The sequence below is a fragment of the Anabas testudineus genome, chromosome 21 (genome assembly GCF_900324465.2).
Source record: "Anabas testudineus chromosome 21, fAnaTes1.2, whole genome shotgun sequence".
Lineage (NCBI taxonomy): Eukaryota > Metazoa > Chordata > Actinopteri > Anabantiformes > Anabantidae > Anabas > Anabas testudineus.
In genome coordinates this window covers 23,687,214-23,706,330 of record NC_046629.1, presented here as the reverse complement: position 1 = coordinate 23,706,330, position 19,117 = coordinate 23,687,214, and the positions used below count along the sequence as shown (strand labels likewise).

Here is a 19,117-nt window from a genome sequence, read left to right as displayed (position 1 = left end):
TTTGTAGACTCCAGCAAGACTAATTCTTAGTTGGTTTTAGTCTTGTGATATGAGAAGGAAAATGTTACTGAGGGCAAAATGAAGCAAGCAAAAATAAAAGCATACTGTAAGGCACTTATATAATAAATAAATAACCATAAATAAAATCAAGTCTGCTCATGGCTATTTACCTTCAGCTCTGCTCTGTGATGCTTATTTTCTATTCATGCAAAAAAAAGTTACCAATACTTAAAAGCAGTAGTAAAAAGTGTAAAACCATTGGCAGAATGTCTGTTTCATATTGGCAGCAACATACACGATGTGATAAAGTTGCTGAACTGGAACTTTTAGTGAATGGAGACACCCGGAGTTTGGCGTGTGACAGCAGGCTGGTAGGTCTACAAGTAAAACAAGGCTGTAATTGTTCCCATTTCACTATGTGTCGAACACGCAGCTCTGTTGGATCACATGGTTTCATACGTCTGTGGCTTAGCCCCTCCTGTCTACAGCTGCGAAAGTCGTGGCACAGATAGATATCTATGAAACGACGCCTTATTTATAACTGTGTTGGCCTTGTACTTTATGTATCTGGGTTAAATCACTGTAATTACAGCTCCACCGCAGACACAGAAAGAACAAGAGCGTAAATAAGAAATACAGAGAGAGACGATGCTGTGTGTGGAAGTCTTCTTTCTTCCTCTCTTTCACTCGTCACCGATTAATAATTCCTCCTGTGTTTATCACTGACCTAATTTCCATTTTCCCATCTCTTCCTGTTTTCCTCTAACTTTCACTAGTTTTTCTTTTGTACAGTTTCTTCCATCCTTTTTTCCATCCTGTTGTCAATTCTTGTTCTTTGCCTGACTCTTCGCCACCTTTCTTGTTTTCCTCTGTCACCTCATGTTTTTGCTTTCTCTTCTATCAGTCTCTGCTCACCCACCACCACCCCTCCTTACTGCTATACCTCTTTTACTCCATCTTTGCACAATCGTATCTTCTCCTTGCTCAAACATTAAATGGCTGTTGACAGTGTCACAGATTGATCGCGTGGCAGCCTATTAGTCGGCAGGCCAGCTCCTATAGCTTGCTCCTGAGGCCTTGGAAAGCAATCTGAAAATCAACCTTGCTGGTGTGCAGTCTGTCACCCACTCTGAATACTGAGCAGCTTTGCCTGCAACTGCTTAGCAAGCACAATACAACACGTAAACACAATGCAGAATTCCCTATATAACCGTTAATGAAACCATATCTACTCCGGTACTTACACATCTGGGTAAAACAAGAAACATTACTGGGCCTATAATGGTCAGCACAGAATGCAAGTAGTGCAAATACCTGTCTACCGACCTTTACTTTTTCTCCACTTCCAATTTGTCCATTCTCATGGTCTAACATAATAACTCATGTTAATGATTACAGTGCCATATACAGTATAGTATTTCATGTTTTAACTGGATTTTTCAAAGAAAAGTAAAACAAATATGCAAGTAAGGAAAATACTTAAAACAACATAAGGACAGATTTAAATTATATATATATATATATATATATATATATATATATATATATATATATATATATATATATATATATATATATCTTTTACTGTTTCAGACCCATGTTTACATGAAACAGCAGAAATGAACATATGTGGGAGGGTGGGTTTCACTGTTGCAGAAATACTGTTTTGTATATATTAATGATATTTGAATGCATGTAAATAATCTCTGATTGTCATTGTCTTTTTATGTTTCTTTCAATAACGATTATTTATTTTTTTTATCATTTTTTTGCAGTCAAAAGATCCTCGTCTGTGGGTTTTCACATGACTTACTGACTACTTCATCAAGGAAATTAGTCACTTTCGAAGTCTCTTTGTGACTTCCTGTATTTTTCAGTCACATTTGTGTAAATATTCCTTTAAATGCTGTCATCTGTACAGCAGGATAATCTATAGTACCTGTTCCTACCTCTTCACGTACGGTGTGTGTTGCTGTGTTCTCTCTGGGCTTGATGTGTATGATAACATCTCAGCCCTGTAGCACTGTCACCAGGTGAACAGCCAAGAAAGCACAAAAGGCAGCCCCAGGATGGAGACATTTAGGAGTCGATTCAATTGAAAGTGCAACTGAAAGGGACCAGTTGTGAACTCTCATCCCTGATAAATGTTAGAATACTGAGAGGATTCAGAGGACTCAGAGGATTTTTGCAGTTTTTCTTAGAGTTAGAAAAAGTCAGACAGAGAGAAGGAAAAGAGCAAAATCAATAAAGGTTGGGAGAAACAAAATGAACGATACAAGAGCAGACAGAGAGAGGACCTTGACGTTTACAAAGTTTTATTAAAAAGAGTTTACTAGAGATCCCCTAATAATTATGTACAAGAATCGAAACCTCTTCTGACTTTGCACAATCAACACTGAAGGGGAAAAGAACATAAGAAGGTGGCAAAGGACAGAGATGGTAGGAAACAAGCTTACAAGAGACTCAACATAAAAAATAGAAGATGGCAAGAGAGAGAAACTAGGACACAGACGGGAGGAAAAGGCACACTGGTGTTGTTTAAAGTTGAGCCATCACAACCACTAAATCCCCAACGCTGCCTGCCAGGACTCATCCTGCTTCGTCCCCTGGCACAACTGCACCTTTCAGAGCTTCACTCCGCATGTCCATATCCATCTGTCCCTCCCTCTACTATCTTTCACTGAGTTGTCGCCTTCTCAGCACACAGCCTCTCTGCCTGTTATTTCCTACTCTCGATATAGTGTGACAGCAGAAGAGGGAAGCGTTATGTTCACTTAATCATTTCCTAACACAGCGCCCCTGACCCTTTGTCTTGAGGGTGCAGACTTGGCTGCTGGAGGGGAACGTGTCCACACTTCCCTGCAAGCATGTGTCCTTTCTCTTGTTCCTGTTTTTATGTACCCCGGAAGCTCCTTTGTTGTCAGAGGTTCAGATTTTTGTGGGTCACCATGTTCTTTGGTTTAAGTTGCTCTGTTCTCAGCTGAACAACAAAGGAATAACTGCTCCATGTCTCTACTCTGTGCGATTCACATGTCTCCTTACACAGGTTTGGTTTGACGAACATAAGAAACATGAATCAGCATGTCATTCACAAACTAAAGTACAACGTAACCAATCCATGTAGCATAAACATAACTGCAACAACAAATCTTTGACCACTGGCAAACTTGTTAGGATCGTTTTTTGCATTCATTTAAAACCATGTTTGTAGCCACCAGACAAATGTAAGTCCAATATTCATGCTCCTCAATGTGCATCTCCACTACTGTAGTTTCAGATTGACCTACAGCTGGCAGCATCTTTGTGAAAATATAAAAACAATATGTTTGACTGCTCTTGCACAAAGAGCTCGATGCAGATCTGAGAAAGAGTGTGGTAGATTCATGAAGGGAACAGAAGTAATGTCTCTTGTGGCCATTTCTAAACAACTGTAGATTCCTAGATCATCTGTTCGATTGTACAACTCTACTTAAATACAAGTTTTTGGAAAGTGTAAGCAATTTTCAAGGTGTCGAAGAAGACTGTCACCATCAGCTGAGAAGATATTGGTTTGGAAAAACCCACAAATGTATGTGGACCTGGTGCATTGCACAAAGTGGATAGAATAATAAGGAAAAACAATTACCACAGAGTTACTCACCATTTCAGCTAGACTAGAAAATCTGAAAATAAATGAGTAAATCAGTTTTTTGAGGACAGGGTAAAGCAGTTGTTGGAATGGCTTTTACAGTGTCCTGAATTCAACCTTCAGGACAAGGAAGGTGCTTAAAATCTGCCAAATATCCAGCTGCTTCTAAAGGTTGAACTTGCTAATTTATATATATATGTATACTGTACTGTATGTTTGATAGTGTAGGTGGGATTCTTAAAAACCCAATATGAATTAAAGCCTGTGTAACAGATGGTTTAGTGTTATTAAATATATATATTATAAATCAAATAACTCATAGAAGCCCCACATTGACATATTATAGGCATCAGGTTACACATCAGGCACATAACACTGGGGTAAAGGGTAAGGCTGAGTAAAGAATAGAAATCTGATCTCTTGCACTCTTCTATTGTTTAAATGCTTCATGGGCTGATGATACATATGCTTCACACTGATGAATTCAGTCACACTACAGTAAGTCCTCATGTTGGTGTGACAGTGTTCACACATGTTACTTCTGCTATGGTGAGCACTGTCTCCTACTTGTTATATTCAGGGACTCAGTGTTATTTGTCACACACATGGCTGGGAATTTGAGTTTAGAATAATTAAAACCTGGAAAAATACTTCACATACCTGTGTGTTACATCAAACTACATGACTAGCTGAAGGCAACGTTGTGGAATTCATTGTGAGACTAGAGATTTTATTGCTCATTAAAGTCTGTACCTGTGAGGAAAACGGCTTCTTCTGTTGTTATTTGCTGCAAGAAATGAGCCATCAGTGCTCATACACTGTTTCACTTGTGGGTTATACAGTAGCTTAAACAGTTTTGACATATCGCAACTCATCATCAACAGTGCTTCTTTGTACTACAGTGCTTAGGGAGAAAAAAATTATTTTCTGAATAAAAGGTATGAAAACGTCGCCCCGCTTTGCCAGAGAACAACCATGCTGATGATTTCCCTGCTTAAATCTCTCAGTTTTTAAAATGAATTGCCGTGAGTTATTCATTTGCTTCCCTGCACACCTGACTTTCATATGTCAGAGTGGCTAAACAGCACATGCTCTTTGTCGTCATACGGCTCAAAAAAATGAGCGTGATTTATTCATAAAATGCTTGTTTCCGATTAATACCACATTACGTGTGCAAAGCTGACATTCTTCTAGCTGAATACAACAGACTAATGACATAAGTGGAAAGGAAAAGTATGCGAACCTTTTGGAAATTCATGGTTTTCTACATTAATTTGTCATAAAATGTGATCTGATCTTTATCTAAGCTAAGATAATTAAGTATAATTTGTCTAAAATAATAACACAAAAGTAATTCTGATCTTTTATGTCTTTATTTAAACTCAAAGTGACAGTGGGAAAAGTATGTGGACCCTTGGAATTAATTACTGGTTGCCATTCTGTTGTGTGTTTTCATTCATTGTCCTGTTGTATCACTCAACTTCTACAGAGTTAGGGACTTGGGAATTCATCTTCCCCTCAACCACTGCAAACTCATCAGGCCCTGATGCAGCAAAGCAGGCCCAAATCTCCACCATACTTTACAGTTGGTATGATGTTTACATGATGATATCCTGTGCCCTTTTTATGGCAGGTGTTGTGTTTCGCACTCTTTCCAAATAGTTCAATCTTGGTTTCATTAGTTCGCAAAACATGTTGCCCATACTGCTGTGGAGTGTCCATGTCACCCTTGTAGAGTCTTTGACATCACTTTGTAACCCCACTAAATCCAGTTTTTTTGCAAATCAACAATTCTTGATAGTAGATACTCTGAAAGCTCCTTTTGGAGAGGGGCGGCTCACATAAGTGTATTCTTAAGGGTTCACATATTTACTCTACTAGCACTATGAGGTTTTTATGGTTGTTCTCAATAAAATGGATACTTTATTGATCCCCTTGGGGAAAAGATATAAAAGATCTGAATTTCTTTCATGTTATTATTTTAAGCACATTATATTTGTTAATACTCTTGACTTAGACGAATATCAGATCACATTTTATGACAAATTCATGCAGAAAACCATTCAATTCCAAAAGGGTTCACATACTTTTTGTTGCCACTGAACACACTGCCAGAATCCATTGAGAGGGGTTGCATGTGCCGTTCTGATACATATGCAGTTATTATTTGCACCTGTGCAACCTTTACTCCTTAACTAAAGCTCATTCAACTCAGTATTAGGATTTACATTTATTCTTTTGTAATAAAACCTTCAGACTACCAAATATCTGTTCTTTATCTTGCAGACGTACAAGTTGAAAGTTGCATATGAACTCATGTTTAGTTGGTGTTTGTTTTGCTTAGATTAAAAATTAATTTTAATATTAACCTGAATTTAACCTGAAATATACCAAAAATATATCAATACAAACTTTAGTGACTGATTTTATTTTGGTAGAACAATGAAACCTAAACCTTCTGCATCTTTTCCAAACTGTCTTTGTCACATATCAGTTTGTAAAACACCTTACTACATATCAGCAGAAATACTAAATTAGACATTTATGACAACATCTCTTAGTCAACAGGGGAATAAAAGAATGAATCACTCAGTGCTCTCGCTACTGAATGGCACAATATTCCAGCAAAGTTAGTGTGTTGCTCAGTAGTACATGTTGCATGGCTATAAATGCATATTTTAAATGCTTACTGAAAGCTGCCACAGCCAGGATAAGGGTGACCACAATGGAGATCCAGGAGACCCAGAGCGCCTTCTTCCTATAGCTCTGGGCTTCATGAGGCTTCAGACGCATGCTGCTCTCCAAGAGACCTGCAGTAACACACATACACTCTGTTACAAACACAGTTCTTATTTATTGTTTTGTGTTTCATATGTAATATCTTATCAGGCAGCCTGAGGTGACTTAAGTGGTGTTTGAGGTTTAGTAAGACGGAGACAGGAATAAGACTCTCTTCAATCATGAATAATCAGTACTCGCTTCACTGAATTAAAGGTAGAAAGCCTGCAAGTATTCTTGACATAAAAAACTATAATAAATAACTATAATAGTGTGTCTAATGGCTACTGTAGCACAGTGACAAGCTCTCCTGATGCCATCCCAGCTTTTTTGCATTTCCTACAGAACATTTCTATACAGTAAACAAGTAGAATAGTACAGTTAGTAATTTACAAAAGGATGTTTCCCTTCAGAAAACATAGCTGCAGATTACAGGTCAGCTTTTTAAGTTGAACTCTCATTACTGACTTTTACACCCCTGCAGACTCCAGGGTACTTCTGCTGTATGTCACTCTAACACTGCGAACATTCAAAGACACTAACACAAAGTGGGAAATAAAAAATTCAGACAGAATACTAAAACTACAGTAAATCAAGTAAATCCGCAAAATAATTCAACCAAAACAATCTTATAAACACACATGAAACTCAACAGTTCACACACATTTCCTAATGACTGACTGTCGTGTTGCATTGTGAGAACTCTTTGCCCTAAGTCACAGACAAAACAGCCCAGATTTGGAATTGCCTGAAGCTGCTCCTTTGTCATGAAATGTGAGGCTGGCTCTGCAGATTCATGCAACATTTATAAGTTTGAACTTTTACATCCAAAAGAGCTTTTATTGCTATCAGCTGTCATTCTATCCACAAATGTATCTCTGAGACTGTCATAGTGACCTGTGAACTGTCCTGATACAGGGAAGGAGTTTCCTTTTCAGACCACAAAACCAGGCAGCTGGTAGGAAAAAAGGCTCTTTTAGGCTTTAAGGGTTCAGAAATCGAGGGATTGAAATGTATTAGTTAAAAAGTATTAGGAGTTATATACAATACAAGGGAATTTTAACTGGCACAGATAAAAAAATGAAGGAGCTCTAACAACGATATAGTGTTATTGTATTGAGCGAGTTGGGTTCACTTTTTTCCAAAAATATCCACAAATAGACTTTCAATTCTTTCTTGCTCTTCCTAGTGAAGTCAAGAAAACCTACACTGCCTAGCTAAATAATTGGACCAGTTAGACCAGTTTATTTTTGCTGTAGACTGAAAACATTTGGGTTTGACATTAAAAGATAAGATAAAGACAGAATATGAGGCAAAAGATCAACATGTCAGCTTTTATTTCCAAGCGTTTACGTCTGGATACGATATACAACTTAAAAGATAGCACCTTTTGTTTGAACCCAGCTACTCTTCATGTGAGCAGAAATATTGGAACAGATAGACTAAAAATAAATTGAAATGAGTGAAAAAGACTTTCCAAACGTTGGCTTTCTGATGCTTTTCCAGGCTTTCACTGCAGCCTCTTTCAGTTATTGTTTGTTTTGGGTGGTTTCTCCCTTCAGTCTCCTCTTAGCAGGTAAAATCATGCTCTATAGAATTAATGTCTGGAGACTGACTTGTCCAATCTAAAATCTTCCACTTCTTGCCCTTGATTAACTCAATCCACTTTGTGTTTTGGGTCATTATCTTGCTGGATGGTGAAGGATCTCCTAATCAGTTTATTTGCATCTTTCTTTAAATTGCAAAGTGTTTCCTTAGACTTCTGAGTTCATTTTGCTGCTGCCATCATGTGTTATATCATGATGAAGACTATTGAACCTGTCCCAGAAGAAGCTATGCAGCCCAAGCCATGACATTACCTCCACCATGTTTCACACATGAGCTTGTTTGCTTGGGATCATGAGCTCCTGTGAGATCCTGTCCTTCTCCAAACCTAAGTCTTTCCATCACTTTAGTAAAGGTAATCTTTCTCTTATCAGTCTTTAAATCGTTGTCCCAGAATTTTGAGGCTTATGTCTGTACAGTAGGACCAATTCCAGCCTGACCTTCCTGATATTCTTTAGTGGTTTACATCTTCTGATGCAGTCTCTGTACTTTTGTTTATGAAGTATTTTGCTGCTGTTGTCTTCCTTAGTCTACCCGTTTGTTACTTAGTGCACCAGTGGTTTCTTTCTTCTTCCTGGACAATAGCTCCATCTTCTCTGAGCTGCACAATAGACAACACTCTGGTTTTCATGTAACCTCTTAACTTATAAATGCAATCTAAACAGGCAAAACCCAAATCTACTAAAAACTAAATAATCAAAGTAATAGGACACACCTGGGCAACAATACACACCTGTCACCTGGAAATTAAAGCTAAAATGTTGAGCTTTTGTATTATTATATTCATTGTTTGATGTCAAACCGAAAAGCTTCCAATCTAGTAAAGGAGCTGGCCTCATTTTCATCTTCACACAAGATTACATGTTTAAAGAAAAGTTCTATTACTGTAAATCTAAACTGAATCAACAGTGAGAGGTTGACAAGACATCTGTGTGTGTGTGTGTGTGTGTGTGTGTGTGTGTGTGTGTGTGTGTGTGTGTGTGTGTGTGTGCATCACAGAGAAGGAATTGTTCCAGACACAACTGCTGATAGACAGCTGGTCAAGTCACATGATTACTTAATAGAGTGAAAAGTCATTTTGGCGTAATTGCTGACTGAAATCAATTTATGACCCCATCAGTGGAGCCATAGCAAACAGTTTCAAGAATCAGAGAACAGGATCACCCTTCCAAACATTTGGTGGACCCTCTGAGAAGATTTTAAAACAATGGTTAAAATTTGTGCAATTTCAAGTCCCTAGTCTGAGTCAAGCTTCCAAAAATCTCGATAATACATTCCTGTAAAGCAACTCGAGTCATCTTTCTCCACAACAACACCCACGTCTTTCACACTCTGCGGGTCCAGTTTGCAATGTGGGCTTTTTGTTAGGAATTTGCTATCTCTGCTTGGGCTTGGCCAGTTCTCAGCAAATTCCCAAATTCTATTTTCTCAGACAAAATTTTTCCACTAGCAAAGAAAATAACATGCAATTGTATGACAGTATAGGACCCCGTCCTCCATTAGACAATTGACTTTTAGGGCATTTTCCCACTGCTTTCCCATCATCTTAGCTTGGCTTGATTATATTGTAATCTACTCATTTCTTTTCCACAGCACATATATTACCTCATCAGTGTAGTTAGTGTAGTGTAGCTGTAGTTGTCATAGTGAGATTATGGGAAATGGCTGTGAATCAGGAGAGTTTACTTCAAAGTTCAAACGATCAACTCTTCTCTCTGACCAATCAGCAGTCTCTGGTGTTGTCACGCCAGCCTTTGCTATAACCTCAACTCACTTGGAACCTTGATGAAGGGGATGCCAAGAAAGTATCAGGTACCATTTAGTATTCACAACTTTAAACTGATGAAACCGAAACAAAAAGGCGTGGAGAGTAAAGTAGAGCCGATACCATTCAGTGGAAAAGCACTATTGGGTGCACAATTGGTGGAATTCCCTTTTAAATTGAAAGATTACTCTCAATTTCAATAAAGTATTTATGTATTCACAGTATCCATAGAAACGCTTGTTGCAGGGGCAGTACAGTTTATTTGCTTTATTTTCTACACTCTAATCATATATTTATACCAAGTCTAACACCTTTATTTAAGTTGTTCCTCTTGTTTCCTTTTCATTTCACTCCTTTTTTTCTTGCAGTCTGGACTGGCCAGTTAACCCTGCATGTAGTCCTTGTTGCTGCTAACTCCCACTGTTAATCTGGTGTGGGTCCACACAGAAGACAGAGCAGACACTGCATGCAGACTGAGTTGGTTCTCCTACTAGAAAAATATCCCTCACCAGCTTCTCACCGATGGATTTTGATGGGTAGCACAAGCAATACACTTTTTCTGTTTCATTAAAACATGTGAATGAGCAAAGCATCAGGCACAGACCTTTCTTATCATTGTGGAACATGCTTGACTTTTACCATGTAGCTGAACTGACATCATTGGCTATAACTGATCTAATTAAAGCACGGAAAATCAAGGAAAATCACATGACTTTTGTCTGAAGGGAGCTATAACTCTGGACTCTGAAAGGTCTCAGGCAGGGGTATTGGCAAATTAGTCAGCTGTCACAGTGTGGGACTGTAGTGCGTCACATAAGGTGTTGTTTACTCTATGTATAATGTCTGTATCAGTGTTTTGTAGTGCAATCATAGCATAAACATAAGCTATGATGTATTTGGAAATAAGCAAAATGTTTTAAAAGCAACATTTAAAACATCAATAACAAACTTTGCTGAACATTAGATTTTATATTTCTACATTGTAAAACATACGTCAGTTAACGGCTAGTAGCAGCTTCCAACCCAACAAAAGCAGAATCACTAGTAAGTGAAGTTGGAGCGATTTGAAGTTTCCAACACTCCATCCCTTATTACCTGGTGAATAAAGACACCACTGTCTACAATTAAAATAGCTTATACTTCCCTGAATGATCTAATTAGAAATAGTTGTTAGTGTAAAATTTCCCTTTAAAGCTTTTTACTTTTAACTGTCTTAGTGTAAAACCATATTAGCTGGAGTGACTCATAAGCTTGTTTGCGTGTGTGTGTGTGTGTGTGTGTGGCAAGGGGGGAAGTGAGACAGCACGGTTAAATCACTTTGCTCACATGATCCATGGCTGGGGCATTAGACAGAAGGCATGTGCTCCACATCTCCTCATACAGCCCTCTTCAACACGCACGTACAGATTTGTGTGAGAAGGGTGGGTGCGAGTGTGTATCACTGCCTGATGTTTGTCTCTGTAACACATATCTTTCCTAAAAATAATTAACATCAGGTATATCTCATGGGGCTGATCGTCCTCCACTCCCCAAACACACACACACACACACACACACCCTCAATCCAGATTATGTTCTAGGAGAAGTGCAAGCTGAAGGAGATCTTATTCTCTTTACTATAATGTCATGTGACAACACTGTACCAGGTGATGTATTAATATCGGAGCATGATAGTTAGCGTGAGACATAGAAACCGTCGGCATGGATAAACACTAATGAGACTGCAGAGGGTTTCTAAGAGCAAGTAAATAGGAAAGAGGTGAGGAAAGCAGGGGAGGGAGGCAGACAGACAGTGTGAATGTGCAAAATATATCATGTTGAAATGTGTGTGTGTGATGTGTTTGTTTAAAGCTTGCTTTCGTTACAAATCTATTTCAGCTGCTTGACTTTCAAAATAAAGCGTTCTTCCATAATGCCCACTCACAGTTTTGTATATCTCTGTGAGCAAACTCATTCGCTTTACAAGTAACCACCGCTGTGTGCAGAAAAGTCTGAGTTGCCATTGGTTGGCCAGTGATTTAGGGTACAGCAGCCTTAAAGCGCAAAAAAACATTCTGACTTACAATTAATATTATTCTTCATCATGACATACCACTACCACGCTAATGGAAATTAGCTTCATGACCACACACGCTGGCCCTTTGCAGGTGTTTGTAACCGGCCACCCCTTCGTGATGCTGTTGCAAATAACACAACTAATTACAAACATGGGACTTCACTAATTTCGCACCTTAAAATCATTTTATCAGTCAGGATTGTGACTGCTTAGCTTTTTTTTATAAGCATTTAATAATACCAGTCTAGAAGAAGGGTTATGGTTAGGTTTAGGGGTATGTGAACAATTTCTAGCATTAGTCTCTCACAGGTTATTATGACTTTTATAGAAGTGTAACACTGAATCAGTGAAGCTCATCTTCAAGGCTTCCATAGTCTTAGTAAGAGTTAAAAAGCTTTCAAATGACCAGGGACAGCTTGTTTACCACATCAGTGCCCTGGCAGTGATTCTGGCTCTTGGAAATCTAATCAGCATACTGTAGATCTCAAAATACCAGAACCGTTTAGTCTACTCCAGACATGCTCAGCATTATTATACACGGTTTCATCAGCACTGAATCAGTTTCTTCAATGTAATGTATATTTACTGGATCTGATTACAATTGTCTCCTGTAATTAGATCCAGTAAACACTTGATAAATCAGCTGTATGCTTGTATTAACTAACAATAACAGGTTTAGGATTTATTGTATACCTGAGGTCCTCCTATTATCCACTGAGGAATGTTTTGTCCATATTAGATAATGTATGGGATTATATTAGTGGAAGAATCACACAGAAACACACACACACACACACACACACACACACACACACACACACACACACAGGTCCTTAGGCAAATACACTCTTAAGTGCACGTATCAGTGTCAGAATTAAGCTTTAAATCAGACTGAGCCATAAGTAGACGCCTCTTGGTGCACGTTTGAAGGAACAATTGATTTCTCACAGACAACTTTTCCCCCGAGGAAAAATAATAATAATAATCTAAAAATGGATAAATGACCGATTTTGGAGCAATTTACGAATGTTTCAAGCTCCGAATTCCGCTTTAATCTGAATCATGCTGATGTAGCTTTTGATGTATCATTAATTATTCAGAGAACTAAAAATACCTGACATGGATAAAAATATCCCTCTCATCTCCCCAGGGTCCCCCGAGCATACGCGCATTCACATACGTGCATATGCGTAACTTTTAAAAAGCCACATCCAAACATGACAGACAAAGATGAAGTTACCTTCTCCCTCCACGCTGTCTGTGATTTTCATCTCCTGGCCCGTGGTGAAGAGCTCGGGCTGGCTGGGGGTTTTGGCTTGCTGGTGATGGTTGTTAGTGAAGCCATCCGGGGGGCACTGGCCGTTCCGCACCGTGGCTGGGCAGGGATCCACAATAGTCGGGTCTGGGACAGGGTAGGACTCTTGGGTCGCCGGGTCTGTCATTGTTGCTGCAGTTGTTGTTTTGTTTTTCAGGCTCAGAGGCAAAGGAAGATAAAGATAAAGGGGAAAAAACGGATTCACACCGGCTCGTTAAGTGCAGCAGCCATCCAGCGCGTCCAATATGCCACCGGTGTCGAATCAGTTGCGCAGGGGAGGAAGATAAGAGATGGCGATAAGAGAAGATGGGAGATAAAGGATCTATCTCCTCAGCATCAGCAGCGAGGCAAATCCCTCTGTGTGAACTCAGCACTGCAAGGAAGAGCTCTGCAGCCTGGGTAGAGATGTAAATTGTCCGGCTGAGCCAGTTAGTAGACAGTTTAGGGTTAGATGCGGAGAAGCGATAAATTGCTGAGATCTGCTGTGGATCTGGCAGGCGGTGCCAGCAAGTTTTTTTTTTCCCCTCCTCCCTTTCCTCCTTCTCTCCTCCTCCCATAACTCAGCACATCATTCCCACACACACACCATAACATAGGATGTTCGGACATCTGTCAGAAACACCAAAGCAAGTTGTCTTCTTAATTAGTTTAGATGATTGTATGAGACAGAAATGACTGGATCTCAGAGAGCTGTTATAGATATCCAGCTAAAGGTGAGTGAAGACTTTTAACACGAGTCTGTCGTTAATTTATCTGATGATCAATTAGGCCACATCCTTCTGATGGTGAAATCCTCTATCCAGAGAAATCCCAGTCACTTCATTGATCTATCGTTATCAAATTCTGAGACATTAACTATTTTAGCAGCTGAGCCTTGTTAAGTGATACAACCATCCTCTGGAGCCTTGAGCCCTCACTCCTAATGAGTCCATGAGCAGTCTGCATCAATTAACCACCAGGTGGCGCCAAGTGGCCGGGCTGGGAGCAGGTGAAAATCAGGTCAACATGAGGCTGAGGACTATCCACATGCTGGAGATCAGTGATCTCTAACTGAAGCCGCCCACAGTGAAACTGCAAGTAAGCAAAAGTAATCACACTGTAATGGCATCATCCTGCTACATCTGAACATGCGTCTGTCATAAACATACATAGAAGAGTTCCTATTCAGTGTCAGACTGGCAGACAGACATGCTGCTATGTGTGATAGTGTGATACTGGAGACTTGTACTTTGGTGGAGTTTAAACAGCTACTGTAGACTGAGGTAATAGTACGTCATGACTCTGTAGGCCTTTATGAACTATTAATGATTACTGACTGCCTCCTTCATAGGTAATAAATGACGAGCAGCAGGCAGTCACCTGTCGGTCATTGGTTTCTGGCCGAGGGCGGTGAGTGAATCAGCTGGTTTTCTGTGCATTTACTGGAAGAAATCTCCTGTAGCAGGTGTCCAAGTTTTCCAGGGAGGCATCACAAGGATGAAGGTTGATATTCACAATCATATTTTACCTAAGGAGTGGCCTGACTTGAAACAGGTAGGCACTGCAGACACAAGGTCATTAAAGATCAACACGTTTTGTTATTGTGATAACAGTCTGGAGCCTCAGCTGTAGGTCTATAGGTTATATCTTCTTCTTTTTTTTTGTTTTGTTTTGTTTAGTGGATTTTCTGTCAGTTCTGTAGCAGCCAGAGCTTCTCCTAAATACCAATAAAACAAAATGTACATAGCTTTCCAATTGAACTGTCACCAAGAGTTTAACAGCTCATTCCATAAATCTGTTTGCTCCATGGATGGTTAAACTTTAATCAATAGGCGGCACTGGCCTTGCTCTATCTGTTCCAGCTCGTATGTCTTCGTCACTGTGGAGGTCTGGCTCTAGCTAATGATTTCCCACATTTAGTGCTGGACAGGAGACATGGCCTGTGGATTGTTCACCCGCTGTCTCTCTTTCTTTCTTTCTTTCTTTCTTTCTTTCTTTGATTTTGCTTCTTCCCAAGCTCTTGAAAGTATCATCTGTAGCTGATTGAAGCTAGATAACTGGGTAAAGCACCATTACACCATCATGACAAAACATTAGATGTCGCTCTTCTTTGTCGTATGTGACTTTTCTGAAACTGAAACTAAATATTTGATTTAACCTTCTTCTACAAGTGAAAGAGAAAATAAGTGCCATTCTCTGCAGAGGTCCTATAAACTTCTTTAACAAGTCCTCATAGGTTACAAATATAAATTATCAACGTGATAACATTAAGAGTAACTTTAACTCCACTGTTAAACTGATAAAGCTACTGCAGGGCAAAAACATCACACCTGTCAGAGTTCGAGGATGTAAAACTCTCTCTGCCTGTGTCTGAAAAACTGAGGCTTCTCTCTGGACTAAACAGTCCTGAAATGCTTTATTGTCTTTACTACTCACGTAGATCATATGCAGCTCTATCTGTATATGAAAGAGTCAACAGCCTCAGAACAATCAGGGCGCTGGACTGTATTGTCCCCTACGATGAACAAAACACCCAAGCAGATGATATAACACAATAAAACTAAACTTTTTTTAGCCGGGTGCACTGGAGAAAAATAAAATAAGAGATTTCACATCAAAAAGAAATACACAAAATCTAGAATGTTTTGCATGGTCTATGTTTAAAAGCATTTCAAATGTGTTGAATAATGAATTACGTTTGCATGTGTTTCAGAGGTATGGATATGATGGGTTTGTCCAGCTTCACCATCGGTGTAAGGCGAGTAACTCATGTTTCTTTCCTCCTCTTTTTTTTCTACACACATTCAGACCTGGGCACAGGCACAGCAGACAGCACGCTTATGCAATTGTACTGCGTGCTCTGCTGGGCACACAGCAGGTTTTTCCCACCTGCACCCCATCCTGCGGTCCTGTCAGGCTGGTCCTGGCTTTGTGAGCAGCTGCACAGCTCAGCACGGTGCCTCTGCATCAGCAGAGCGATTCACTTCAAACGCTACAGAACACAGAGCTTTTGGCATCAGCCAAGTGCACATGCGGATGAATAGTCGAATGTGTCACACAGATGCACACAAACACAATGTGTAAATGTGAATTAGCCGGTTGTTCTTTGTGTGTATAGATCTGCATTTAAATTTATGTTAACAACATGCTGGCTGTCATTTCTGTGTCATAAAATTATAATGCAAGGTGTAAAGCATTGTTTACATGGCACGTACCTTGAAAGAGTCAGAATCAGACATCTGCTGCCATCATGTGGTTGTTGTTTTAATGTTTTTATGAATACAATGAAACCAATACATGCATATGTGCCACAGGTTATGATAGAGAGTCAATGGACAAGTCACATCAGCTGTGGATGTGACTGGTGTTCATGTTGTGTTCCAGGGACAAGCACAGATGATGAAGGATGGGAAGCTCTTCCGAGTGATTCATGAAAACTGCTGGGATCCAAAAACTCGCATTCGAGACATGGATCAGCATGGTATACACACACACATGCAAGACACAAGCAGGCGCTAGAGCTTTTCTTCTTGTTGGTGTCTAAAATCTATGTTTTGGTCTTCAGGTGTGACGGTTCAAGCCCTTTCTACTGTTCCTGTGATGTTCTCTTACTGGGCAAGTGCAAAACAGTGCTGATACAGTTGGTTGTGTGAAAGACTAAATCACTAGGACCTGGCTTAGAAACATTCAGAGTCATTTTAGGCTAAGCTGGTTAACCACTGATCACTGTCACATATGAATTCACTTTGAGATGAAGAATATATTTTAAAATTCAATCCTACTTTTGGATTACAGGCCAAGCCCCATGACACACTGGATCTCTGTGTCCTTTTAAATGACAATCTGGCCCAGACAGTGCACAGCCACCCCAAGAGGTTTGTTGGCCTGGGAACGCTGCCCATGCAAGCGCCTGACTTGGCCATCCTGGAGATGAGGCGCTGTGTGAAGGAGCTGGGCTTCCCTGGGGTGCAGATTGGCTCACATATCAACAACTGGGACCTCAATGCCCCTGAACTCTTCCCCTTCTATGCAGTAAGACATTGTATCCAACTAAATATGCATATAATATAACATAACAATACTGGTGGTTTGGAAATGTGCCTATGCTTACAATTTACCAGCTGAAGATCTTTGAACACATACTACTGTCCTGTAGGTCTAATTCTTAAACACTGAGGAATAATGACCTCACTGTGTGTCTTCCATTCAGGCAGCTGAGGAGCTGGGCTGCTCCATATTTGTCCACCCATGGGACATGCAGACAAATGGGAGGATGGCTAAGTATTGGCTGCCCTGGCTGGTAGGTGAGGAAGATGAAGTAGGAACAGAAGATACTGATTACTGAGATACTGATACTGTTTTTCAGTAACAACACATTTAGCTAAATTGTGAATACTTTGTCTTTTCCATGGCACAGGAATGCCAGCAGAGACGACCACAGCTATCTGCTCAATGATATTTGGAGGCATCTTTGAGAGATTTCCAAAACTGAAAGTCTGCTTTGCTCATGGAGGTACAGAAGAAACCAGATGTTGCCTATACATTTTAATTGTAGTACAATGAAGACAAAACTGCATGATATAAGCATCAAGGTCAATGTTTTTTTCTTGCTACATACATGTAGTCCGTTCAAGGTGTTGTGTGCTGCTATTTGACCTTTCATTAATTCGCTTACAGGTGGATCTTTCCCATTCACCATTGGCAGAATTGAACATGGTCACACAGTTCGCCCCGACCTCTGTGCAGTTGACAACAGGATCAGTCCACGGAAATACCTCGGTTCTTTCTACACTGACTCACTAGTTCACGATCCCATTGCTCTGAAGCTGCTCATTGATGTTATTGGAAAAGTGAGTGTGTGTATAAACCATATCTTAATAGTGTTCAGGAAGTTGTAATGCATCTGAGTTTCTGACTGTATGTATTCCTTCAGGATAAGGTTATGTTGGGGACTGATTATCCATTTCCACTGGGTGAGCTGGAACCTGGATCACTGATTGAATCAACTGATGACTTTGATGACACTCTAAAGGTACCAAAATGTTTTCCTTTCTTTCAGGTAGAACCAACGTTCTGCTTCCAGTAATATGCTAAAGGTCAATCAGTGTGCCTATGTTAGTTGTAGTATTCCACATGAAGTGTATTCCTTTGTCTTGCAGGATAAATTGCTTGCTGGAAATGCACTTGAATTCTTGGGCCTGGAACGAGTGCAATTTGAGTAACATGACAACTGCTACACCCGGCGAATCAGAGCAGTGGCTTTATTCCCATTTTTGATTATTCAAAAATGGACCTTGATGATGTTAATGGGAAGCAAAGGAATGTAAATGAGCTTCAAAATTTGATTTTATTTTGTAATGCCGAAACCCATGTGTCAATTGTTGACCCCATTCTGTAAACTGTAATTGTAAATTGAATGATAATATATGCTGCCCATTACGCTGTGTTCTTTTTGTGCCTTTACAGTAAAGCAATATTGTATTACTGCTTATTCAATAACAACAAGATAATACCATAATTGACCTAATGTAATTATAAGATAAGATAAGATAAGATAAGATAAGATAAGATAAGATAGACTTTATTCATCCCACAATGGGGAAAGTCTTTTGTCTACAGCAGCAAGGTGACATTAAATAGGACAGTATAAAAAAACAGTGGACAGCATCAATATTAACTACACAAGAAAAAATAAGATAAATTACAAGACAATTAAATTACTTAATTGATTACACACCAAACAACGATAATATATCCAGTTAACACCAGTATAAAAACAAATGACATAAACAACAACAGCAACAACGAATGAAATACACCGTGTAGGTACATAGTGTGTCACTGTAGTACTGTGTTGTAAAGTCATATAGTGGGAGGTGTTATCCATGATGGATGTTAGTTTAGCCAACATCCCTCTGTAAAAGAATGTCTTCTTGAATGTTTTCAGATATATTTTTTACATGTGATCCCACATTATTAGACTGATTTAAA

At 39.5% G+C, this 19,117-nt stretch overlaps 2 protein-coding genes across 3 annotated transcripts in view; one reads left to right on the top strand and one right to left on the bottom strand.

The window, feature by feature from the left end:
- Positions 1 to 13,584, bottom strand: part of LOC113173060 (transmembrane protein 163-like) — a 51,922-nt gene extending 38,338 nt beyond the window's left edge. Inside the window, exons 1-2 of the mRNA XM_026376327.1 lie at positions 13,073 to 13,584; positions 6,319 to 6,438 (exon numbers count right to left, since the gene is read on the bottom strand). Coding sequence (XP_026232112.1) covers positions 6,319 to 6,438; positions 13,073 to 13,274 — 322 coding nt within the window. The 5' untranslated portion in view covers positions 13,275 to 13,584. The remainder of the gene's footprint in view (positions 1 to 6,318; positions 6,439 to 13,072) is intronic.
- A 555-nt stretch (positions 13,585 to 14,139) lies between these two features.
- acmsd (aminocarboxymuconate semialdehyde decarboxylase) lies at positions 14,140 to 18,682 on the top strand. Of its 2 annotated transcripts, XM_026375820.1 has the most exons (11): positions 14,140 to 14,224; positions 14,478 to 14,680; positions 15,840 to 15,884; positions 16,511 to 16,607; positions 16,692 to 16,741; positions 16,922 to 17,158; positions 17,337 to 17,430; positions 17,544 to 17,639; positions 17,804 to 17,976; positions 18,060 to 18,158; positions 18,286 to 18,682. In XM_026375820.1, the coding sequence occupies exons 2-11, from the start codon at positions 14,624 to 14,626 to the stop codon at positions 18,346 to 18,348; spliced, it is 1,011 nt and encodes a 336-aa protein (XP_026231605.1). In that variant the 5' UTR covers positions 14,140 to 14,224; positions 14,478 to 14,623; the 3' UTR covers positions 18,349 to 18,682. The 2 variants fall into 2 exon arrangements, with proteins under 2 accessions (XP_026231605.1, XP_026231606.1); XM_026375821.1 differs by lacking the exon at positions 14,140 to 14,224 and having other exon boundaries at positions 14,563 to 15,187.
- Positions 18,683 to 19,117: the final 435 nt, after the last annotated feature.